The sequence below is a fragment of the Mustelus asterias genome, chromosome 15 (assembly GCF_964213995.1).
Source record: "Mustelus asterias chromosome 15, sMusAst1.hap1.1, whole genome shotgun sequence".
In the NCBI taxonomy this organism is placed as follows: Eukaryota; Metazoa; Chordata; class Chondrichthyes; order Carcharhiniformes; family Triakidae; genus Mustelus; species Mustelus asterias.
In genome coordinates, this window is record NC_135815.1 from 64701180 (window position 1) to 64726896 (window position 25717).

Genomic DNA, 25717 nt, shown 5'->3' on the forward strand with positions numbered 1-25717 from the left:
AAACAGATTGAATTTTTAGAGAAATTTAAGCTGGATGGCCAAACATTTGGGGTCCATGTGTAACAAATTTGATTTATTTGAACTAAGGTTTAAGGGTTCATTTGTTTGCAATACCCCCCCCCCCCCCCCCAATTGTAAATCACACCAGGTTGTCGAGGCTTAACCACATGGCAAGAAGGAACATTTTTAAAGGGTGAATTCAGAAAGTTAACTATTAAAAGAGTAACAAGTCAGGAAGATAAAAAGCAAAGTGTCAATTAACAGTAAAGGGAAATAACTTAAATTTAACAATTGAACAGACTTCTAACTACCTTCTCAGACTAGGATATGAAGTGAAGGCTCCAAAAACATGGATAACAAATTAAGACAACTCCGCCCCCCCCTCAAAACACCCCTTTCTCTACCAAAATGGCTTCTCATAGAAGGAGGCCATTTGGTCCTGAGGTGGCAACAAACCCTGTAACCCCACATATTACACTAAAGTCAATCAACCTAACCTCCATATTTGGACTGAGGGAAAACTGGAGCACCCGGAGGAAACCCACATAGACACGGGTAGAACTTACAAACTCCACACACTGACCAGAGGCTGAAATTGAACCCGGCTCCCTGGCACTGTGAGGCAGCAGTCCTGTTGTACCAGCGTACCGTCCAGGACCCCTTTTTATACTGTAAAAATGTTAGAAGTCCGCCTCTGTCAATTGTTGGAAAATAATCAATTGGTCTATAACTTGTCAAGAACAAAATAAAAATTAACCCATTGTTTTTTTAGCTAATTGTGCACATTGTTTCAACTTTGAGACAATGCTTTCCCTCAGGCTAACTCAAGTCAAGAGATGTAGTTTAAGTGTTGACCACTAATCCTGAATTAATTTCTTCAGTCAAGGTTACACAAGTAACTAACATATTCATGGTTTTTTTTCTGTCCGCCTGCGAAGGACACATCATCTAATTCTCCTCGCATTTTAAGACTGTAATAATCAAGTATTAATGAGTTTATAATTACAAAAATTGTGTTCCAGATTACATCACCAGTCTTTCTTGGAAAGAGTTTAGTGCAGATTCATCATTAGACTGCATGAATTAGATTAGGAAATACTAAGCTTCTATTCCCTGGAATGCAGAATGTGAAGCTACAGGGAAGGGTGATGATATGATTTGAGATTTGTTAAAAGGAATTAAGATTGTCAGTAAACATAGAACAATACAGCACAGGAACAGGCCCTTTGGTCCATATAGATAAAGCTTTTCTACTAGACTGGGACTCTTGGACTAGTCAGGCCATTCAAGTGAGACATAGAAAATTCATTGTTATTGCTGATCATTCAGTCTAATTGTAGCTAACTACAACATAGAATAAAAGTAAAATGTTACACAAATTTTATAACTAATGCACATTTTTGTCCCAGGATTGTAAATTGAAATTAACATTACCTTCTACAATAATACTAGCTTGTACTCTGAAGGCAACTGGTGATCTGATTGCACAGATACTGGCAACCCAAATGTCCATTCTTTCCTTGTGTGTTCAGTCTGTCGCCTTTGCCAGGCTGATCAACTGCAAAGTGTTGAACATCATTGCCAAGCTCAATCCTCTAATCAACTAAATAAGTTTGACCCCAGATACTGCCCTAGCTAGGACTGGGTAAGAGTAACAACTGCCTTTGAATCTGACCTAGTCTGTCAGCTTGAGTACCTGTGTGGTACTTCTATATCACTTAAACCATTGAGGAAGCTTATGCACATTTTATTTATAATTTGAAAGGTTAAAGTTGTGGTACACTTTTGCAATAGTTAAAACTTGAGATCTGATGTGTTGGCTTTTTGTTCCACCCTAATTCACTTCCAATATCCATGTTTTGAATTAATTAATGTAATTTTATTTCATTTCCATTCAATTGAGATTAATTGAAATATTTTTGTTTCTAGGAATGACCAAAAGAATAATTAATGCTAAGATTGCATGTTTGGACTTCAGCCTGCAGAAGACAAAAATGAAGTTGGGTATCCAAGTTGTCATCTCTGACCCAGAAAAGTTGGACCAAATTAGACAAAGGTATGATGGGATTGAAGCTGGGAATGGGAAAGGATGCTCTTTCCTTTAATCATTTGTTATTCTGGTGAATACTGAGGCACTTAATCCTTAAATTGAAAAAATATTTTTGTTAGTTTATCCTGAGATTGCAATTGAGAGTTTTTAGGGAATTTTATTGTAATTTGAGTTTGGGGATCTCTCCCCCTCCCTGAACCTATTGTCCATGAAACCCACCACATGCTTCCTTGGCATTATTCCTACAAAATTGCTGGCCACGAAACTTCGCTGCTGATGTTGGTGGTTTCTGCACTTCACATACTTCCCCAGCTCCCTGTCAAATCTTCCAAAATAAACCCCACTGCAGAAAAAACACCTTGGCCACCTCTGTGGTTGCAAGCTACTGCTCCATCTCCCTTTCCCCTCAAGTGTTTGGAACGTTATCATCTCCAAAATCAATGTCCATTTTTCATGTAATTATGTTTGAACCCTCAATTACCCTTTCTACCCCAGCACTGAAACAGCCTTCATCAAAAATTACATCCTGTGTGACTGTATGGTATCCTAGTTGAGCTGTTTGCAATCACATGCTGACCACAAGTCCACCCTTCAGTACCTCCTCCATTGTCTAGCTGAGTGGTCTGGCTTGGTTCCATTCCTATCTATTTAGCCATAGCCAGAAAACCTGCAGTGACAGCTGTTCCTGCTTCTGCGCCATTTCTTCTAGAGGCGCCATCGATCATCAGTTTTTCATTTACATGATGCCTTTTGACGACACCAGGGAACACAGTCTGCTTTCACAAGTACATTTGGTGGTGCCTAACTCTACCTCACTACTACTACTCTTGGCTCCTCCACTACTCTGGTTTGTCATGCTAGTTGCAGACATCCAACGTTGGACAAACCAAAATTACTTTCAATTGAGAAAAAAAAAGCCATTCTCTTTGGTCTCTGTTGCAAGTTTCGTTCACTCGACACTTTCTCCCTGACCACAGTCTGAGGCTAAATCAGAAAGTTTGCAATCTTTGTATTTTTATGTGACCCTGAGCTCCGATTCTGGCTTCATTGCCAAGACCACCTCCCATCTCTGATCATTATCAGCCAGTGGTCATGGTACATATTGGTACTAATGACAGAGGTAGGAAGAGTGATTGAGGTCCTGCAGCAGCAGTTTAGGGAATTGGGTAGAAAGTTAAAAAGCAGGACCTCGGGTTATAATCTCAGGATTGCTCCCTGCGCCACGTGCCAGTGAGGCTAGAAATAGGAAGATAGTACAGCTCAACATGTGGCTAAATAGCTGGTGTAGGAGGGAGGGTTTCAGATATCTGGATCATTGGGATCTCTTCCGGAGCAGGTGGGACCTGTACAAGAAGGATGGGTTGTATCTAGACTGGAAGGGCATAAATATTCTGACTGGGAGGTTTGCTAGTGTCACACAGGAGGATTTAAACTAGTTTGGTGGGGGGGTGGGAACCAAAGCAAAGGTGAATTAACTGAAGGGGAACCAGAGACTAGGGCCAGTAAGACTCCCGAAAAAGAACAGGCAGGTTGTGGTTGCTAATCAGAGGGTCTGGTAGACTGAAGTGCATTTGTTTCAATGCGAGAAGCATAACCGGTAAGGCAGATGAATTTAGAGCTTGGATTAGTACTTGGAATTATGATACTATTACAGAGACTTGGTTATGGGAAGGATTGGATTGGCAGCTTAACGTTCCAGCATACAGATGTTTCAGGCGGGATAGAGGGGCATATAAAAGGGGTGGGGGAGTTGCACTACTGGTTAAGGAGAATATCACAGCTGTACTGTGGGAGGACATCTCGGAGGGCCCATAGTGAGGCATTATGGGTAGAGCTCAGGAATAGGAAGAGTGTAGTCACAATGTTGGGGGTTTACTATAGGCCACCCAACAGCCAGCGGGAGATAGAGGAGCAGATATGTAGGCAGATCTTGGCAAGATGTAAAAGTAACAGGGTTATTGTGGTGGGAGATTTTAACTTCCCCTATATTGACTGGGACTCACTTAGTGCTAGGGGCATGAATGGGCAGAGTTTATAAGGAGCAACAAGGAGGGCTTCTTGAAGCAGTATGTAGATAGTCCAACGACGGAAGGAGCTGTACTGGACCTGGTATTGGGGAATGAGCCCGGCCAGGTGGTCGACATTTCAATAGGGTAGCAGTTCGGGAACAGTGACCACTATTCAGTAAGCTTTAAGGTACTGATGGATAAAGATAAGCGTAGTCCTCAAGTTAAGGTGCTAAATTGGGGGAAAGCTAATTGCAACAATATTAGGCAGGAACTGAAGAATATAGATTGGGGGCAGATGTTTGAGGGCAAATCAACATCTGGCATGTGGGAGGCTTTCGAGTGTAAGTTGGTAGGAATTCAGGACCAGCACATTCCTGTAAAGATGAAGGATAAGTATGGCATGTTTCGGGAACCTTGGATAACGAGAAACATTGTCTCCCCAAGACAATACACATCTTTTTAGCCTGTCTTGATGCTCTCTCCACTCACATTGTTTCGTCTCTTAAAGACTTGATTAGTTGTAAGTATTTGCATTCCAACCATTATTCATGTAAATTGAGTCTGTGTCTTTATAAGCTCTGTTTGTGAACAGAATTCCCACTCACCTGAAGAAGGGGCTAAGAGCTCCGAAAGCTTGTGTGGCTTTTGCTACCAAATAAACCTGTTGGACTTTAACCTGGTGTTGCTAAACTTCTTACTGTGTTTACCCCAGTCCAACGCCGGCATCTCTACAGGGGAGGTCCCAGAGGATTGGAGAATAGCCAATGTTGTTCCTTTGTTTAAGAAGGGTAGCAAAAATAATCCAGGTAATTGCAGGCTGGTAAGCCTTATGTCAGTGATAGGGAAATTATTGGAGAGGATTCTTTGGGACAGGATTTACTCCCACTTGGAAATAAATGGATGTAGTAGCGAGAGGCAACATGGTTTTGTGACGGGGAGTTCGTGTCTCACTAACTTGATTGAGTTTTTCACTGAAGTGATTAAGGTGATTTGAGGGTAGGGCAGAGGATGTTGTCTACATGGACTTCAGTAAGGCCTTTGATAAGGTCCCTCATGGCAGACTGATACAGAAGATGAAGTCACATGGGATCGATCAAAGGTGAGCTGGCAAGATGAATACAGAATTGGCTTGGTCATAGACAGAGGGTAGCAGTGGAAGGGTGCATTTCTGAATGGAGGGTTGTGGCTAGTGGTGTTCCACAGGGATCAGTGCTGGGACCTTTGCTGTTTGCAATATATATAAATGATTTGGAGGAAAATGTAATTGGTTTGATTAGTAAGTTTGCGGATGACACAAAGGTTGGTGGATTTGCGGATAGTGATGAGGACCGTCAGAGGACACAGCAGGATATAGATCCTTGGAGACTTGGGCGGAGACATGGCAGATGGAGTTTACTGTGGAAAAATGTGAGGTAATGCATTTTGGAAGGTCTAATACAGATAGGAAATATACAGTAAATGGCAGAACCCTTAGGAGTATTGATAGGCAAAGGGATCTGGGTGTACAGGTACACAGGTCACTGAAAGTGGCAACGCAGGCGGAGAAGGTAGTCAAGAAGGCATACGGCATCCTTGCCTTCATTGGCCGGGGATATACGAGGCAAGTTTTTTTTTGACAGAGGGTGGTGGGTGCCTGGAATTCTCTGCGCAGGGGGAGATAGTGGAAGCTGATACTTTTAAGGGGCGCCTGGACAAATACATGAACAGGATGGTAATAGAGGGATATGGTCCCCGGAAGGGGAGGGGGTTTTATTTCAGTTGGGCATGCTTGGAGCGCTGAAGGGTCTATTCCTGTGCTGGAATTTTTTTTCTTTGTACCCACCCAGCTCATGTCATCTTATCTGATGCTGAAGCCTTTATCCATTCCTTTTTTTTGTGTCAATTCAAAAGTCTGCTTCTCAAAATACACCTCACCCAAAATTCTGCTACCTGTATGTTAACTGGGGCGGCATGGTGGCATAGTGGTTAGCACTGCTGCTTCACAGTGCCAGGAACCTGGGTTCGATTTCCGGCTTGTGTCACTGTATGGAGTTTGTACATTCTCCCGTGTTTGTGTGGGTTTCCTCTGGGTGCTCCGGTTTCCTCTCTGTCTAAAGATGTGCAAGTTGGGTGGATTGGCCATGCTAAATTGCCCCAAAGTGTCAGGGGGATTAGCATGGGGTCAAATGCAGGGGGCTAAGGGTGGAATTGTGGTTGGTGCAGACTCGATGGGCCAAATGGCCTCCTTTTGCACTGTAGGATTCTATGAACTCTCCCCAATTCCCTTTCATCGTTTCACCTTGTACGCATTGATACCTATATTTTGAATTGGTCTCAAACCCAACCTTATTTTCACATCCCTCCAAGACATAGGAGATAGGCAGTTGAAAAGGAGAATTGCAATAAGTATTTAAATGTGTGGTACAATAAATTGTGCATATAAATATCCTTATGTTCATAACCAGTTAAAATCAACAGTTTTAGACCTGTGTTCAGATTTACAATGATCACATGCTAAATCAGCTTCGCTACCCCACCTGAGATCACCTGACACATCAAAAGTCCTCTGGGTAGTTTCATTGTAATCACTACTGTCTTTATTTTTGTATTCGTATGTCCTCCTTAGTATTCAATGTTGACTGTGGCTTTGATTTTTCAGAGAGTCTGATATTACCAAAGAGCGAATCCATAAAGTCTTGGCTACAGGTGCAAATGTCATCCTGACCACTGGTGGCATTGATGATATGTGTCTAAAATATTTTGTGGATGCTGGTGCCATGGCTGTACGCAGATGTCTGAAAAGGGACTTGAAACGTATTGCAAAGGCAAGTGGAGGTAAGTATAAAAATCAGACTTGAGTTAGGAATTGCAGTCTGTTGACAAGTGTAACAAATTGCACATTCTTGAAGAGAGAAATAGAGTTAAAGCTTCAGATCATGATGTTTTATGAAATCTGAAATCCATCAACCTGAAACATTGTCCCTTAACTTCCTAGCTTTCCAGCATCGGATTCGGAGGATACCCAAAGATGTGCTGGGGAATTCCTCTGGGATGTACCCAGATAAAGGCTTAATTGGCAGTTGTCTTGAAGTGCCAACTCCCCTGGTCAATAGCGCTGTGCTGGGAACTATCTGATGAACCAGTTTAAATCCGTAACTTTGGTTCTGTCAAGGATATGCTAATAGTTAATAAAGCCATTTCCAACTTCAGCATAATTATTTTAATTAGCCAGACCAAGCCCCCCCCCCCACTTTCACCACTCCTCCCCTCCCAATTTTAATTCTCCCCCTTTCACTCGCCAGGGTATTCAGGTATATATATATTTCCAGCATTTTCTGTTTTGAATTCATCTTTACAGTTTCAGCAGTATTTTGTTGCTGCACGTACTTGAAAATGTTGGATTTTTTACACTATTCCATTACAAATAGCGAGCCATTTTTCCTGATTTCTAATCAGAATTGTTATGCCGCAGGAGGCGGCCATTCATGTCTGTGCCGACTCTCCCACATGAGTATTGTGACTTAGTGCATCTAGCCTCAAAACTGAAGTTTGTCACCCCGAAACCATTTTTATAAACCTCTTCTACACTCCGTTGCACTTGCATCCTTCTGCAGTGTGGTGTTGAGAACTGTGCGCAATATTCCACTCGATCTAACTAGTGTCTTGTATAGGTTCAACATAATCTCCTTGCTCCTGTACTGTGTTCCTATTAATAAAGCCCAGTGTAATTTCTAACACTAATGTCTTCAGTTGTGTTTGACCTACAAGGTATAAATAACTAATATTTATGAATCAAGTAGAATTTGTGAAGCAAGATTTTGCATATACTTAACAACCAGTGAAGACAATATAGAAGTTTTCATTTCTTAAGATCCCAGGAAATCTTGGTATTGTCAGCACATGTCCTCTGTCTTTTGAAGTGATGTTGAACTGTGTCCAAAAGAGCCATGCCCAGAAGCTATGGTATCAACGAGAATTATTTCTCAGCTTTTATCCCTCAGTCTCCTCCTTTCCATTCCTCCTTCCATTTTTTGGAGATGATCCAAATTCATTCTATTGGCTATAGGACACAACTCATCCCGTGTCACCCCACCGTTGCAACAATCCATGCCTTATGGATCATAAACTCCAGAAGTTTACATTCCATCATAAACAAATACACATCCCCATCCAACTATAGAGAAGCCATAAGTGGTCATTTTCTCTTGTTAATATATCTGAACCCAAGTCCAAAACTAAAGCTATTCAACAGTTAAGACACTTTCTTATAATATCAGAGAATAAGAGTTTCCTCTCTTATACCACATGGTAGGTTGTTGCATAAGGTTAAATCTCACGGGACCCAGGGTGAGGTAGCCAAATGGATACAAAATTGGCTTGATGACAGAAGATGGTGAAAGAGGGTTGTTTTTCAAACTGGAGGCCTGTGAGCAGTGATGTGCATCAGGGATCAGTGCTGGGTCCATTGTTATTTGTCAGTGATAATGATTTGGATGAGTGTTTAGGAGACATGATCAGTAACTTTGCAGATGACACCAAGATTGGTGGCATAGTGGACAGTGATGAAGGTTATCGAGGTTTGCAATAGGATCTTGATCATTTGGGCCAGTGGGCTGACGAATGGCAGATGGAGTTTAATTTGGATAAATGCGAGGTGATGTATTTTGGTAGATTGAACCAGGGCAGGACTTGGGCGTTGGGGAGAGTTACAAAACAGAGATCTAGGGGTACAGTTCATAGCTCCTTAAAAGTGGAGTCACAGGTGGACAGAGTGGTGAAGAAGGCATTCGGCATGCTTGGTTTCATTGGTCAGAACATTGAATACAGGAGTTGGGATGTCTTGTTGAAGTTGTGCAAGACATTGGTAAGGCCACACTTGGAATACTGTGTCCAGTTCTGGTCACCCTATTATAGAAAGGATGTTATTAAACTAGAAAGAGTGCAGAAAATATTTACTAGGATGCTACCAGGACTTGATGGTTTGAGTTATAAGGAGAGACCGGGTAGACTGGAACTTTTTGCTCTGGAGCATAGGAAGCTTAGGGATGATCTTATAGAGGTCTATAAAATATTGAGGGGCATAGATCAGCTAGATAGTCAATATCTTATCAGTTCTGGTCCCCTCATTACAGGAGGGATGTGGAAATTATTGAAAGGGTGCAGAGACGATTTACAAGGATGTTGCCTGGATTGGTTGGCATGCCTTATGAGGATAGGTTGAGGGAGCTCGGTCTTTTCTCCTTGGAGAGACGAAGGATGAGGTGACCTGATAGAGATGTACAAGATGTTGAGAGGTATAGATCGGGTGGATTCTCGGAGGCTTTTTCCCAGGGCTGAAATGGCTGCCAAGAGGACACGGGTTTAAGGTGCTGGGGAGTAGGTACAGAGGAGATGTCAGGGGTAAGTTTTTCACTCAGAGGGTGGTGGGTGAGTGGAATCGGCTGCCGTCAGTGGTGGTGGAGGCAAACCCGATAGGGTCTTTTGAGAGACTTCTGGATGAGTACATGGAACTTAATAGGATTGAGGGTTATAGGTAAGCCTATATATAGCCTAGGTAGGTAGGGACATGACCGGCGCAACTTGTGGGCCGAAGGGCCTGTTTGTGCTGTATTTTTTTCTATGTTCTATCGTTTCCCAAAGGTAGGGAAGCCTAAAACTAGAGGGCATAGGTTTAAGGTGAGCGGGGAGAGATACAAAAGTGTCCAGAGGGGCAATTTTTTCAGAGGCTGGTAAGTGTCTGGAAAAAGCTGCCAGAGGTAGTAGTAGAGGTGGGTACAATTCTGTCTTTTAAAAGGCGTTTAGACATTTACATGGGTAAGATGATTATAGAGGGATATGGGCCAAATGCAGGCAATTGGGACTGGCTTATGGGTTTAATAAAGGGGTGGCATGGGCAAGTTGGGATTGTGGTCGGTGCAGACTCGATGGGCCGAATGGCCTCTTTCTGTACTGTAGGGTTTCTATGATGATTCTATGAAGGGTCTGTTTCCATGCTGTAAACCTCTATGACTCTGGTATACATCTATTAAAGCCTGCATGGTTTGTTTAACATAAGATGTCATCCTAAGTTCACAATGTCTATGCCATTCCTTCAAACTGACTTTAAAAATAAACACTCAATCGTATCTTGGTCATTAAGACCAGCTTCAGCTCAACTCAAATGAGCTCCATCATAAAACAATAAAACAAGTTTGTTTCTTCACAAATAAATGCTTTTCCTGTTTTCCCATCCATCCGGACTGTTAATTGCCCAGCAAGTCAGAACGGAACCACTTAATTTTAAACTGTGCTTACCAGATAAAATCCATAGTACAGATCATAAAAATTAGTAGAACTCTCAAAATCTTACACCAAGATAGTGTGTGCTTTATTAACTGCTCTCTCCCCCTGTCCGACACCTTCAATGAACTATACATGTATAAACCCAGGTCTCTCAGTTCCTTCATCCCCATAAAATATTTACCCTTCATTTTATATTGTCTCTCCATGTTCTTCCTAACAAAATCATAGAATCCTATAGTGCAGAGAGAGGCCATTTGCCCATCGAGTCTGTACCGACTCTGATCATCATACTCGGGGCCCTTTCCTGTAACCTCATCTGTTTACCCTGCTAATCTCCCTAACCTACATGTCATGGGACACAATCCGCCTAACCTGCATCCATGGCCTGTGGGCAGAAACCGGAGCACCTGGAGGAAACCCACACGTGGGAAGAATGTGCAAACTCCACAGAGTCACCCAAGGCTAGATTTGAACCTGGGTCCCTGGTGCTGAGGCAGCAGCACTAACCACTATGCCACTCTTATGCATCAACTTGCACTGTGCAGTTCGGTTTTGTGTAATTATGCATTCTATAAAGTAACTAAGGTGGTCAAATATGCAATTACAAAATCTTGGCATAAGCATTTTGGCTCAGACCTTGCAGTCAGTTGCAATCTGAGGGTCCTGCTACAGAGACATTTACGGCTGTCCATTTTCCATCCTTGCAGCCTGGTTTTCCGTCCCTTAGACCTGTCTAGTGCAAGCATCCGGCCCACAATGGGCCCAAGTCTCCGATGCTGGTATTTTGAGAAGGGCCTGTGCAGTGCAAACCTGCCTGTGGAAGGTTAGGCTTCCCAAGCAATGACCCTGTATGTGTAGATCAGGTTTTCTGAAGGGTCCAATGCATAATGGTGATGATTATCTCAACTTTTGAAGTCTTGATGTGACAATGCTAATGTGCAATTAAGTACAACTGTCATTTTAATTTGAGTATTTTGTTCCTATTGATGGCATAATTTTATGTTGGAATAAAAGATAAAAATCAAGTCTGGGGTATTTATTTCACATTTTTACCCCTTGTTTCATTTGTAGCAACTATGTGTTCAACGCTGGCAAACTTGGAAGGAGAAGAGACTTTTGAAGTCTCTATGCTGGGCCAGGCTGAGGAAGTGGTTCAAGAAAGGATATGTGACGATGAACTGATACTGATTAAAAAGTAAGCAGGGGAGGGGAGTGAAATGTATTTTCTTTGCAATCAATACCTTGGTTTTTAAGGATTTGTTTAAATGAACTAATTTTTTTGCAAAAGCTTCATTCACTTTGGATTTTTTCTGCTCCTGAATATTTACATTTACAGGATTACTTCCTTTGATATTACCCTTTGAATTAGCTTAGCAGCATTTGTTTATTGTTGCAGGTGGAGAGGAAAATTAATTGTACCAAATAGTCTGAAGGTTCAAATCTGTAACTGAATACAAGCAAAAGGTTTTGAGTGCATAATGAGGTTTGTACCAAAGTTCTGACAGAATTTATCATAACTTTTGTCAGGAGTCAGTTTGCTGCTGCCATGGGTAATTTTTGTTCTTGTCTCGTTTTTCTGAGAGTCTGGACCGATAGTGTTAAAAGGCTCTATGTAGAGTAGTTAGGGCATCATAGATGACAATTAGTGTCAACTGAAAAAATAAAACCCTGAATACGTTTTGCTGTCTGTAGTTTGGAGTGGGGCCATTTGTAACACTCTTGTCCCCCTAACTGAGATTGACTTGAGTAGGGATCCCCAACATCATGTAACACTTGCATAAGGAGTTTCATAAACTAAGTCACTGGAAGAGTCCTTTCAGCCAACACCTTCAAGCAAAAAAACAAACAGCCATGGGTTCAGGATTTTTGCTAAATCAGTTGACACTATAATTATCATCTATGATGCCCTAACTATTCTACAAAGAGCCTTTTAACACCATCAGTCCAAACTCTCAGAAAAACTAGATGAACAAAAATTACCCATGGCAGTATGACATGCATAGGCAGTTGGAATCAAGTGGATCCCTTGAAGAGTATAGAGGGTGTAGGAATAGAGTTAAGAGAGGAATCGGGAGGGCAAAAAGGGGACACTAGATTGTTTTGGCAAATAAGGCAAAGGAGAATCCAAAGAGATCCTACAAATACATAAAGGGCAAAAGAGTAACTAGGGAGAGGGTAGGCCTCGTAAGGATCAACAAGGTCATTTATGTGCAGATCTACAAGAGATGGGAGAAATCATAAATGAATATTTCTCATTGGTATTTACTGTTGAGAAAGGCATGGATGTTAGGGAACTTGGGGAAATAGCGATGTCCTGAGGAGTGTACAGATAACAGAGAGGTGCTGGAAGTCTTAAAGAGCATCAAGGTAGATAAATCCCCAGTTCAAGAAAGGAAATAGGAATGACTCTGGTAATTATAGGCCGGTGAGTCTTTCTTCGGTGGTCGGTAAGTTAATGGAAAAGGTCCTGAGGGATAGGATTTACGACCATTTGGAAAGATGCAGCTTAATCCGGGATAGTCAACACGGATTCGTGAAACGTAAGTCTTGCCTCACAAATTTGATTTGAGTTTTTTGAGGAGGTGACTAAGTGTGTCGATGAAGGTAGAGCAGTTGATGTCGTCATATACATGGATTTTAGTAAGCCGTTTGATAAGGTCCCCCACGGTCGGCTCATGAAGAAAGTAAGGAGGTGTGGGATAGAGGGAAACTTGGCCGATTGGATAAGTAACTGGCTATCTCATAGAAGACAGATGGTGGTGGTGGATGGAAAATTTTCAGACTAGAGACCAGTTACCAGCGGTGTACCACAGGGATCAGTGCTTGGTCCTCTGCTATTTGTGATTTTTATAAATAACTTGGAGGAGGGGGCTGAAGGGTGGGTCAGTAAATTTGCGGATCACACCAAGATTGGTGGAGTAGTGGATGAGGTGGAGGGCTGTTGTAGGCTGCAAAGAGACATAGATAGAATGCAGAGCTGGGCCGAAAAATGGCAGATGGAGTTTAACCCTGATAAGTGCGAGGTGATTCATTTTGGGAGGACAAATTTGAATGCGGATTACAGGGTCAAAGGTAGGGTTCTGAGGAATGTGGAGCAACAGAGATCTTGGGGTTCATATCCACAGATCTCTGAAGGTTGCCACTCAAGTGGATAGAGCTGTGAAGAAGGCCTATAGTGTGTTAGCGTTTATTAACAGGGGGTTGGAGTTTAAGAGCCGTGGGGTTATGCTGCAACTGTACAGGACCTTGGTGAGACCACATTTGGAATATTGTGTGCAGTTCTGGTCACCTCACTGTAAGAAGGATGTGGAAGCATTGGAAAGAGTGCAGAGGAGATTTACCAGGATGCTGCCTGGTTTGGAGGGTCGGTCTTATGAGGAAAGGTTGAGGGAGCTAGGGCTTTTCTCTTTAGAGCGGAGGAGGTTGAGAGGCGACTTAATAGAGGTTTATAAGATGATGAGGAGGATAAATAGAGTGGACGTTCAGAGACTATTTCCTCGGGTGGATGTAGCTGTTACTAGAAGCATAACTATAAGGTTCGTGGTGGAAGATATAGGAGGGATGTCTGAGGTAGGTTCTTTACTCAGTGATTGGGGTGTGGAATGGACTGCCTGCTGTGATAGTGGAGTCGGACACTTTAGGAACTTTCAAGCGGTTATTGGATAGGCTCATGGAGCACACTAGAATGATAGGGAGTGGGATAGCTTGATCTTGGTTTCGGAAAAGGTTCGGCACAACATCGTGGGCCGAAGGGCCTGTACTGTGCTGTACTGTTCTATGTTCTATGACCTGATGAAGTGTATCTCAGGACGTTGTGGGAGGCGAGGGAGGAGATTGCGGGTCCCCTCGCAGAGATATTGGAATCACCGACAGCCACAGGTGAGGTACCTGAAGATTGAAGGGTGGCAAATGTTGCGCCTTTGTTTAAAAAGGACTGCAGGGAAAGGCCTTGGACTTGCAGGCCGGTGAGTCTCACATCTGTAGTGGGGACGTTTTTAGAAGGTATTCTGAGAGACAGAATCTACAGGTATTTAGAGAGGCATGGATTGATTAGGGACAGTCAACATGGCTTTGAGAGTGGAAAATCATGTCTCTTAAATTTGATTGAGTTTGTTGAAGAGGTAACCAAGAAGGTAGATGAGGGCAGTGCAGTTGATGTTGTCTACATGGTCTTTAGCAAGGCCTTTGACAAGGTACTGCATGGTAGGTTGCTGCACAAGGTTAAATCCCACGGGAACCAGGGTGAGGTAGCCAAATGGATACAAAATTGGCTTGATGACAGAAGCCAGAGGGTGGTTGTAGAGGATTGGTTTTCAAACTGGAGGCCTATGACCAATGGTGTGCCTCAGGGATAGGTGCAGGATCCACTATTTGTCAGTGATACTAATGATTTGGATGAGTGATTTGGAGGCATGGTTAGTAACTTTGCAGGTGATGCCAAGATTGGCATAGTGGACAGTGGAGACGGTTAACTAGGATTGCAACGGGATCTTGATCAAATTGGGCCAGTGGGCTAACGAATGGCAGATGGAGTTTAATTTGGATAAATCTGAGGTGATGCTTTTTGGTAGATTGAACCAGGGCAGGACTTACTCTGTTAATGGTAGGGCGTTGGGGAGAGTTATAGCACAAAGATCTAGGGGTGCAGGTTCATAGCTCCTTGAAAGTGGAGTCACAGGTGGACTAATGAAGAAGGCATTCGGCATGCTTGGTTTCATTGATCAGAACATTGAATACAGGAGATGGGACGTCTTGTTGAAGTTGTACAAGACATTGGTAAGGCCACTTGGAATACTGTGTACAGTCCTGGTCACCCTATTATAGAAAGGATATTATTAAACTAGAAAGAGTGCAGAAAAGATGTACTAGGATGCTACTGGGACTTGATGGTTTGGGTTATAGAAACATAGAAAAACTACAGCACAAAACAGGCCCTTCGGCCCCACAAGTTGTGCCAAACATATCCCTACCTTTTTAGGCCTACTTATAACCCTCCATCCTATTAAGTCCCATGTACTCATCCAGGAGTCTCTGAAAAGACCCTATTGAGTTTGCCTCCACCACCACTGACTGCAGCCGATTCCACTCGCCCACCACCCTCTGTGTGGAAAAACTTCCCCCTAACATTTCCCCTGTACCTACCCCCCAGCACCTTAAACCTGTGTCCTCTCGTAGCAGCCATTTCCACCCTGGGAAAAAGTCTGAGTGTCCACCCGATCTATGCCTCTCAACATCTTATACACCTCTATTAGGTCTCCTCTCATCCTACATCTCTCCAAGGAGAAAAGACCGAGCTCCCTCAGCCTATCCTCATAAGGCATGCCACTCAATCCAGGCAACATCCTTGTAAATCTCCTCTGCACCCTTTCAATCTTTTCCACATCCTTCCTGTAATGAGGCGACCAGAACTGAGCACAGTACTCCAAGTGGGGTCTGACGAGGGTCTTATATAGCTGCATCATTATCCCCGGACTCCTAAACTCAATCCCTCGATTGATAAAGACCAGCACACCATACGCCTTCTTAACCACCACCTCCACCTGCGGGGCCAATTTTAGAGTCCTATGGACCCGGACCCCAAGGTCCTTCTGATCCTCTACAGTACTGAGAGTCTTTCCCTTTATATTGTACTCCTTCATCCCATTTGACCTGCCAAAATGGACCACTACGCATTTATCTGGGTTGAAGTCCAACTGCCACTTCTCCACCCAGTCTTGCATCCTATCTATGTCCCTCTGTAACTTCTGACATCCCTCCAGACTATCCACAACCCCACCAACCTTCATGTCGTCGGCAAACTTACCAACCCATCCCTCCACTTCCTCATCCAGGTCATTTATGAAAATGACAAACAGCAAGGGTCCCAGAACAGATCCCTGGGGCACACCACTGGTGACCGATCTCCATTTAGAAAAAGACCCATCTATACCCACTCTCTGCCTCCTTTGGGCAAGCCAGTTCTGGATCCACCGGGCAGCAACCCCTTGGATCCCATTCCCTCTCACTTTTTCCAAAAGCCTTGCATGGGGGACCTTATCGAACGCCTTGCTAAAATCCATATAAACCACATCTACCGCTTTCCCTTCGTCAATGTGTTTAGTCACATTTTCAAAGAACTCCACCAGGCTTGCAAGGCACGATCTGATCTGCCTTTGACAAAGCCATGCTGAGTATCCTTGAGCATACTAAACTTCTCTAAATGCTCATAAATCTTGTCCCTCCGCTCATGATGCCTGCCTGAACTAAAAATGTATGCACTTAGAAACATAGAAACCCTACAGTGCAGAAGGAGGCCATTCGGCCCATCGAGTCTGCACCGACCACAATCCCACCCAGGCCCTATCCCCACATATTTACCCACTAATCCCTCTAACCTACGCATCTCAGGATTCTAAGGGGCAATTTTTTTTTTTAACTTGGCCAATCAACCTAATCTTTGGACTGTGGGAGGAAACCGGAGCACCCGGAGGAAACCCACGCAGACACGAGGAGAATGTGCAAACTCCACACAGACCGTGACCCGAGCCGGGAATCGAACCGGAGACCCTGGAGCTGTGAAGCAGCAGCGCTAACCACTGTGCTACTGTGCCGCCCCTTGAGGAGTCCTTCCATTCCAATCCTATTCATGTATTTGTCGAGTTGCCCCTTAAATGCCGCAATCATACTGCTCCCACCATCTCCCCAGGCAGTGCGTTCCAGACATTCACCATCTTCTGTGTAAAAATAAATAGCCTCGCACATCTTTTAAACTTTTGCCCGCGCACCTTCAACCTATGTCCCCTTGTACTTGACTTTTCTACCCTTAGAAAGAGCATCTGACTATCCACTCTGTCCATGCCATTCATAATCTTGTAAAGCTCTATCAGGTCACCCCTCAACCTCCGTCATTCCAGTGAGAACAAACTGAGTTCATCCAAACTTTCCTCGTAGCTAACACCCTCCAGACCAGGCAACATTCTGGTAAACCTCTTCTGTATCTTCTCCAAAGCATCCACATTCTTCTGGTAGCGTGGCGACAAGAATTGTACACATCTTCTAAATGAGGTCTAATTAAGGCTGCAGCATGATCCGCCAATTTTTATACTCTGTGCCCTGACCAGTGAAGGCAAGCACGTCGTATGCTTTCTTGACTACCTTATCCACCTGCGTTGCCACTTTCAGTGATCGGTGGACACGTACACCCAGATCTCTCTGCCTGTCAATACTCTTAAGGGTTCTACCATCTACTGTATGATTCCTACATGCATTGGATCTTCCAAAATATATTATCTCATACTTGCTGGCATTAAACTCCATCTGCCATTTCTCCGCCTAAGTCTCCAACCGGTCTATATCTTGCTGAATCCTCTGACAATCCTCTTCACTATCCGCAACTCCATTAATTTTTATGTCATCTGCGAACTTACTAAACAGACCCGTTACATTTTCCTCAATCATATATATTATGAACAACAAAGATCCCAGAACTGATCCCTGTGGAGCACCGTTAATCACAGCTTTCCATTCAGAAAAGCACCCCTCTACTGCTACCCTGTGTCTTCTGTGGCCAAGCCAGTTCTGTATCCATCTTGACAGTTCTCCTCTGGTACGAAAGGTGAAGTCAGGGATCATTCTACCATGTGGTACCTTGTGAAAGGCTTTAATGAAGTCCATGTATACAACATCCACTGTCTTTCCCTCATCTATCATCTTCGTCACTTCCTCAAAAAACTCGATCAACCTCCCCTTCACAAAACCATGCTGTTTATCACTAATATGTTCATTTGTTTCCAAATTGGGGTAAATCCTGTCCCTAAGAATCTTTTCCAATAATTTCCCTACCACTGACGTAAGGCTCACCGGCCTATAATTTCCTGGATTATCGCTGCTGCCCTTCTTAAACAGTGGAACAACATTGGCTATCCTGTTGCCAATGAGGATACAAAGGTTTCTGTCAAGGCCTCAGCAATTTCCACCCTTGCCTCCCTCAGTATTCTGGGGTAGATCCCATCAGGCCCTGGGGACTTATCTACTTTAATGTTTTTTAAACGCCCAATATCTCCTTTTTGATATTGACATGACCCAGAATATCTACACACCCTACCCTAGGCTCCTCATCCATCAATTCTCTATCTTTGGTGAATACTGAGGCAAAGTATTCATTTAGTATCTCGCCCATTTCCTCTGGTTCCATGCATAGATTTTCCCCCCTCTATCCTTGAGTGAACCAACCCTTTCCTTGACCACCCTTTTGCTCTTTACATACATATAAAATGCCTTAGGATTTACCGTATACCTGTTTGCCAAGGACTTTTCATGACCCATTTTAGCCCTCTAGCTAACTCCTTAAGTTCCTTTCTACATTCTTTGTATTATTCAAGGGCTTCATCTGTCCTAAGCCTTTTAGACTTTACGAATGTTTCCTTTTTTTTTGACAAGGGATATTATGAGCCACGTTATCGAGGGTTCCCACTACTTGACACACTTGCCCTTCAACCTCACAGGTATATGCCGGTCCTGAATTCCAATCAACTGACATTTAAAAGACTCCCACATGTCGGATGTTGATTTACTCTCAAACAGCCTCCCCCAATCTACATTCTCTAGCTCCTGCCTAATGTTGTTGTAGTTAGTCTCCCCCAATTTAACATCTTTGCCTGAGGACCACTCTTGTCCTTATCCACAAGCACCTTCAAACTTTAAAAAAGCGTTTAGACAGTTACATAGATAAGATGGGTACAGGGGGGTATGGGCCAAACGCGGGCAATTGGGACTAGCTTACTGGTTTTTAAAAGGGTGGCATGGACAAGTTGGGCCGAAGGGCCTGTTTCCATGCTGTAAACCTCTATGACTCTAACCATAGAATTCCTACAGTGCAGAAAGAGATCATATTGTTAATAGTGTTAGATTTATAGTCAAGTTGAACAAATTGCTTTGATTATGATTTATGGATGTGTGATTAAGATGATTGCACACATTACCTGAAGGTTTGTTTTGATGCTGAAATTCCCATTAATTTGCTGCTATACTTGGATCAGTAGTATGAGCAGTTATATGCGTGGGATAGAGAATAGTTAGTCATGCAGAACTGAAAGATGCTGCAGGTGTGTTTGACAGTGAGAGCATGGACTATACAAAAATCTTTGTCTGACTTACAATCTGCTGATGTAGAGTAGCAGTGATGTGCCACTTGAATTAATATTATGCTTAGATAGGGCGGCACTGCCTCACAGCGCCAGGGACCCGGGTTCAATTCCAGCCTCGGGTGACTGTGTGGAGTTTGCACATTCTCCCTGTGTCTGCGTGAGTTTCCTCCGGGTGCTCTGGTTTCCTCCCACAGTCCAAAGATGTGGGTACAGTTGGCCATGATAAATTGACCCTAGTGTCGGGGATTAGCAGGGTAAATATGAGATGTTATTTGCTAGTGCGGTTCGGTGGGGTTTAAACTAGTATGGCGGGGGGGTGGGGATCAAAATATTAGGTCTACAAGTGTAGAGGCTGGGGACGAGTTTGGGGCTGGGACAAGGCTGGCAAAGAAGAGCACTCTGGGGGAGGATGACCTCACTCGGCCTGGAGGTCTGGAGTGCTTATACTTCAATGCAAGGAGCGTAGCAGGTAAGACAGACGAACTTAGGGCCTTAATGCTCACGAGGAATTTGGATGTGGTTGCGGTGACAGAGACTTGGTTGAAAGAGGGACAGGACTGGCAGCTGAATATTCCGGGGTGCAAGTGTTTTAGGCGAGACAGAGGAGGGGCCAAAAGAGGTGGGGGAGTAGTAGTATTAGTTGGAGAGCATATTACAGCGGTGCAGAGGGAGGACAATTCAAAGGGGTCGTGTAACGAGTCACTCTGGGTAGAGTTTAGAAACAGGAAGGGCGCAGTCACTATGTTGGGGGTATACTACAGGCCCCCCAACAGCCCAAGGGAAGTGGAAGAACGGATATGTCAGGAGATAATGGATAGGTGCAGGAAAAATAGGGTTGTTGTAGTGGGAGACTTCAATTTCCCTGGTATAGACTGGAAATCGCTGAGAGCAGGGACTCTGAATGGGGAGGAATTTGTAAAATGCGTACAGGAGGGTTCTTTGGAACAATATGTAGATAGCCCGACTAGAGAGGGAGCTATACTGGTCCTCGTACTGGGGAATGAGCCCGGTCAGGTCTTCAAAGTTTTGGTTGGGGAACATGTGGCAAATAGTGACCACAATTCTGTTAGCTTTAGGATAGTGATGGAAAAGGATGAGTGGTGTCCCAAGGGTAAGGTGTTGGATTGGGGGAAGGCTAACTTTAGTGGGGTTAGGCAGAAATTGGCAGCTCTTGATTGGGAGAGGCTGTTTGAGGGTAAATCCACATCTGGCATGTGGGAGTCTTTTAAGGAACAGTTGTTAGGGCTACAGGACAGGCATGTGCCTGTAAAAAAAGATAGGAAGGGTAGGATTCGAGAACCGTGGATAACCAGGGAAATTGAGGGACTGGTCAAAAAGAAAAGAGAGGCGTATGTTAGGTCCAGGCAGCTGAAAACGGAGGGAGCTCTGAAGGAGTACAAAGTAAGTAGGAAAGAACTCAAACGGGGAATTAGAAGGGCAAAAAGGGGTCACGAAATGTCCTTGGCAGACAGGATTAAGGAGAATCCCAAGGCATTTTATTCATACGTCAGGAACAAAAGGGTTGTCAGGGAAAAAATCGGACCTCTCAGGGACAAAAGTGGGGAATTATGCTTGGAGCCCAAAGAAGTAGGGGAGATCCTAAATGAATACTTTGCGTCGGTATTCACAAAGGAGAGGGATGTGTTGACTGGGAGTGTCTCGGAGGGGAGTGTTGAACCGTTGGAGAAAATCTCCATTACAAAAAGTTTAAAGGGAATATTAGGGGGGGCTTCTTCACGCAGAGAGTGGTGGGAGTGTGGAATGAGCTGCCGGATAAAGTGGTAAATGCGGGGTCACTTTTAACATTTAAGAAAAACTTGGACGGGTTCATGGATGAGAGGGGTGTGGAGGGATATGGTCCAAGTGCAGGTCAGTGGGACTAGGCATAAAATGGTTCGGCACAGACAAGAAGGGCCAAAAGGCCTGTTTCTGAGCTGTAATTTTCTATGGTTCTACAAGGGAGGAAGTGTTAGGTTTGTTAGAGAATATAAAGACTGACAAATCCCCAGGGCCTGATGGAATCTATCCAAGGCTGCTCAGGGAGACGAGAGATGAAATCGCTGGGCCTCTGACGCAAATTTTTGTCTCGTCACTGGACACAGGTGAGGTCCCAGAGGATTGGAGGAGAGCTAATGTGGTCCAGTTATTTAAGAAGGGTAGGAAGGATAACCTGGGTAATTATAGGCCGGTGAGCCTGACGTCCGTGGTGGGGAAGTTGTTGGAGAAGATTCTTAGAGATGGGATGTATGCGCATTTAGAAAGGCATAAACTCATTAACGATAGTCAGCATGGTTTTGTGAGAGGGACGTCATGCCTCACTAACCTGGTGGAGTTTTTTGAAGAAGTGACTAGAATGGTTGACGAGGGAAGGGCCGTGGATGTCGTCTATATGGACTTTAGTAAAGCGTTTGACAAAGTCCCTCATGGTAGGCTGGTGCAAAAGGTTGGATCTCATGGGATAAAGGGGGAGGTGGCTAGATGGGTGGAGAACTGGCTTGGTCACAGCAGAGGGTGGTAGTGGAAGGGTCTTTTTCCGGCTGGAGGCCTGTGACTAGTGGTGTTCCGCAGGGCTCTGTATTGGGACCTCTGCCGTTTGTGATTTATGTAAACGATCTGGAAGAAGGTGTAACTGGGGTGATCAGTAAGTTTGCGGACGACACAAAATTGGCAGGACTTGCAGATAGTGAGGAGCATTGTCAGAGGCCACAGAAGGATATAGATAGGCTGGAAATTTGGGTAAAGAAATGGCAGATGGAGTTCAATCCTGATAAATGTGAAGTGATGCATTTTGGCAGAAATAATGTAGGGAGGAGCTATACGATAAATGGCAGAACCATAAAGGGTGTAGATACGCAGAGGGACCTGGGTGTGCAAGTCCACAGATCCTTGAAGGTGACGTCACAGGTGGAGAAGGTGGTGAAGAAGACACATGGCATGCTTGCCTTTATAGGACGGGGCATAGAGTATAAAAGTTGGGGTCTGATGTTGCAGATGTATAGTTTGAACATCTGAAATTGATCGCTGTCACAGTTATTTATGAGCAAGCATGCCCTGTGAAACTGGGAAGGATACCTTGTTTGTTTTTTACCCAACTTCTCAATTGTCATTTTTGGGACATTGTCACCTTGATGCATCAGAAATCCAAGTTCCTGCTGGTCGTTGATCCTTGCTGAAAATTGCATCCGAATTAATGTTGAGCAAGCTGAAATCTAGATTAATTGCAATGTCCTACAGCAAAGTCTAGTATGTAGATGTCAAAAATGACCATTGAGCAGTTGGCATTGAGGGTGCTGTTATTAAGGAAGTGCGCTCTGATACATGTGTCCAACAGAAGGAAGGAATTCATTTTTGTTTGTCATATTCCTTGCGCAAGCATAAAGATCAAATGTCTTGGATTTTTTGCTGTTTAAGTGAGGCATGGAGGTGCAGGTGAATGAAGCATCCCCTTTCAGCATTCTACAATCTAATTGCAGAATAAAGCTCCTTTATTCCTGGAGCTTTACATTGTGCTTCATCAATTTAATTTTTTTTTACCCTACATATCTTTGTGGCCTTTTTGAGGCTGGTAACTGATCATTGTTCACCATTGTCTATTCTAAATTTGGACTCACTGGGATCTGAATTGAGATTGTGAAAACTCATTTCATAAACTTGCCTTGCAGCTGCAAAGTGAAAATATTAGGACAGGTTTTAAATGTGTCTCCTCATTGTGATATTCAGCTGATGAAGTCTGCTTGAACAAAATTGAAAATTTCTTGAGCTGTGATATTAAGTAAAGATTTTTTTTAAAAATCCTTTTCCAAACGTGCTGTATCCTACTCGACCATCACTGACCCACATTTGCTCCCAATTTTACAAATTGTTTTCCTGTGTTCAAATTCTTCCATGGTCTTGCTTTTCCCTATATCTGAAATGCCATCCTGCTTTACACCATTCCAAATATGATGCCTTGTGCATTCCAGTTTCTATCATTGGCACCTGTCTTCAACTGCATGGTAGTTCTCTTCAAGTCCCTCTCCGTCCTTCTCCTTAGTTCTTTAACCAAGCTTTTGGTCATCTTTTGTAACTCAGTGTCAACTTTCCTGTGAATCATCTTTCGATGTTTAAATTTCATACAAATGCAAATTAATTTGTTACTGTAAAGCTAAATCTTCAAATGTAAGCAGTATAGGAAATTATGACTTCTACCTGTCACTGAGCTTGATTGTTGCAGGGTTAAAATGAGTTGAACTGCATTTTTGTACATCAACATATATACTGCCATTTTGACGTGGCGCTTTCACTTTTTTTTTAAGCACAAAGGCTCGCACTTCTGCTTCCATCATCCTGCGTGGAGCAAATGATTTCATGTGTGACGAGATGGAGCGTTCTCTTCATGATGCACTCAGCGTGGTGAAGAGAGTTCTGGAATCCAAGTCGATCGTACCAGGTGGTGGTGCTGTTGAAGCTGCACTCTCCATCTACTTGGAGAACTACGCAACTAGTTTGGTACGAGTACAGATAGGAAATATACAGTAAATGGCAGAACCCTTAGGAGTATTGATAGGCAAAGGGATCTGGGTGTACAGATACACAGGTGACTGAAAGTGGCAATGCAGGTGGAGAAGGTAGTCAAGAAGGCTTACGGCATGCTTGCCTTCATCGGCCGGGGTATTGAGTTTAAAAATTGGCAAGTCAGGTTGACGCTTTATAGAACCTTAGTTAGGCCGCACTTGGAATATATTGTTCAATTCTGGTCGCCACACTACCAGAAGGATGTGGAGGCTTTGGAGAGAGAGTACAGAAAAGATTTACCTGGATGTTGCCTGGTATGGAGAGCGTTAGCTATGAGGAGAGGTTGGAGAAACTTGGTTTGTTCTCACTAGAGCGACGGAGGTCGAGGGGAGACCTGATAGAAGTCTACAAGATTGAGAGGCATGGACAGAGTGGATAGTCAGAAGCTTTTTCCTAGAGTGGAAGAGTCAATTACTAGGGGGGGCATAGGTTTAAGGTGCAAGGAGCAAGGTTTAAAGGAGATGTACGAGGCAGATATTTTACACAAAGAGTAGTGGGTGCCTGAAACTCATTGCCGGGGGAGGTAGTGGAAGTGGATACGGTAGTGACTTTTAAGGGGCGTCTTGACAAGTACATGAATAGGATGGGAATAGAGGGATATGGTCCCCGGAAGGGTAGGGGGTTTTAGCTAAGTCGAGCAGCATGGTCGGTGCAGGCTTGGAGGGCCGAAGGGCCTGTTCCTGTGCTGTAATTTTGTTATTTGCGTCTATTTGGATATTTCTGCGGGGGGGGGGGGGGATTCCTTCCTGATCATTTAAATTGCTTATTTAAGCTGTGTTTTGATTGTGTCCTTGGTGCAAATTAAAGCCCTAGAACTGTAACCTTTTTTTGACCAAATGTTAGCATCCATGGTAGTTTAAACTCAAGTGAGGGTATTGACGTTCCCTGTATTAGCTTTGAAAATACAACCTTTAATTGTTGAAGCAAAAGACGATGATTACCAAATATGTTGTAGGAAGAAATTAATCATTGCTCAATGTGATGGGAATCAAGAGAAAGATACGAAAAGGGAAGCTGCGGTTTGGGTATTCTTATTTTATCCCGGAGAGCACTTCCTCAGGATGCTGAGTTAAAAGAATCCACTTTGCCTTGTGCAATTAATTGGGTCATAACTGATTTATTGTGCCTATCTAGTTGTAATATTGGAAGGAAGTTTTTGTGAAGAGTGAATTTTTTATTTGCCTTTTAGGGATCACGTGAGCAGCTTGCAATTGCTGAATTTGCCCGAGCCATGTTGGTTATTCCAAAGACTCTGGCAGTAAATGCAGCTCAGGATTCTACAGACCTAGTTGCTAAACTCCGTGCATTCCACAACGAAGCCCAGGTAAATCCTGAACGCAAGAATCTCAAATGGTAAGTACATTTATTTGTTAAAGATAATTTGTTACAGACTATTATCCACAGTTTCAGCATGGAGGAAAATCATCTATTCATCCATAAAATGACAGTTCAATGTCACTTTTTCTTAATCCTCAGTTGGGTTTTGGTGATACGGACTCCGTAAGTGCATACGGTTTTATTTTAGGCAGGCATCATGACCAGTGCAGGCTTGGAGGGCCTGTTCCTGTGCCGTACTTTCCTCCTTTGTTCCTGTGCCATAGATGGGGAATATCTGTCCTTGTGTGGTGTATTCACAGTGGTGGGGAAATAATGTTTTGCTTCAAAGGATTTAAACTAATGGTGAGTCACCAAATGTAAAATTTTCAGAATATTAATAG

At 43.5% G+C, this 25717-nt stretch overlaps 1 protein-coding gene across 1 annotated transcript in view; it reads left to right on the top strand.

The window, feature by feature from the left end:
• Positions 1-25717, top strand: part of tcp1 (t-complex 1) — an 80531-nt gene that overhangs the window by 42577 nt on the left and 12237 nt on the right. The window contains exons 7-11 of the mRNA XM_078229986.1: positions 1930-2056; positions 6698-6873; positions 11392-11515; positions 23741-23933; positions 25189-25352. Coding sequence (XP_078086112.1) covers positions 1930-2056; positions 6698-6873; positions 11392-11515; positions 23741-23933; positions 25189-25352 — 784 coding nt within the window. The remainder of the gene's footprint in view (positions 1-1929; positions 2057-6697; positions 6874-11391; positions 11516-23740; positions 23934-25188; positions 25353-25717) is intronic.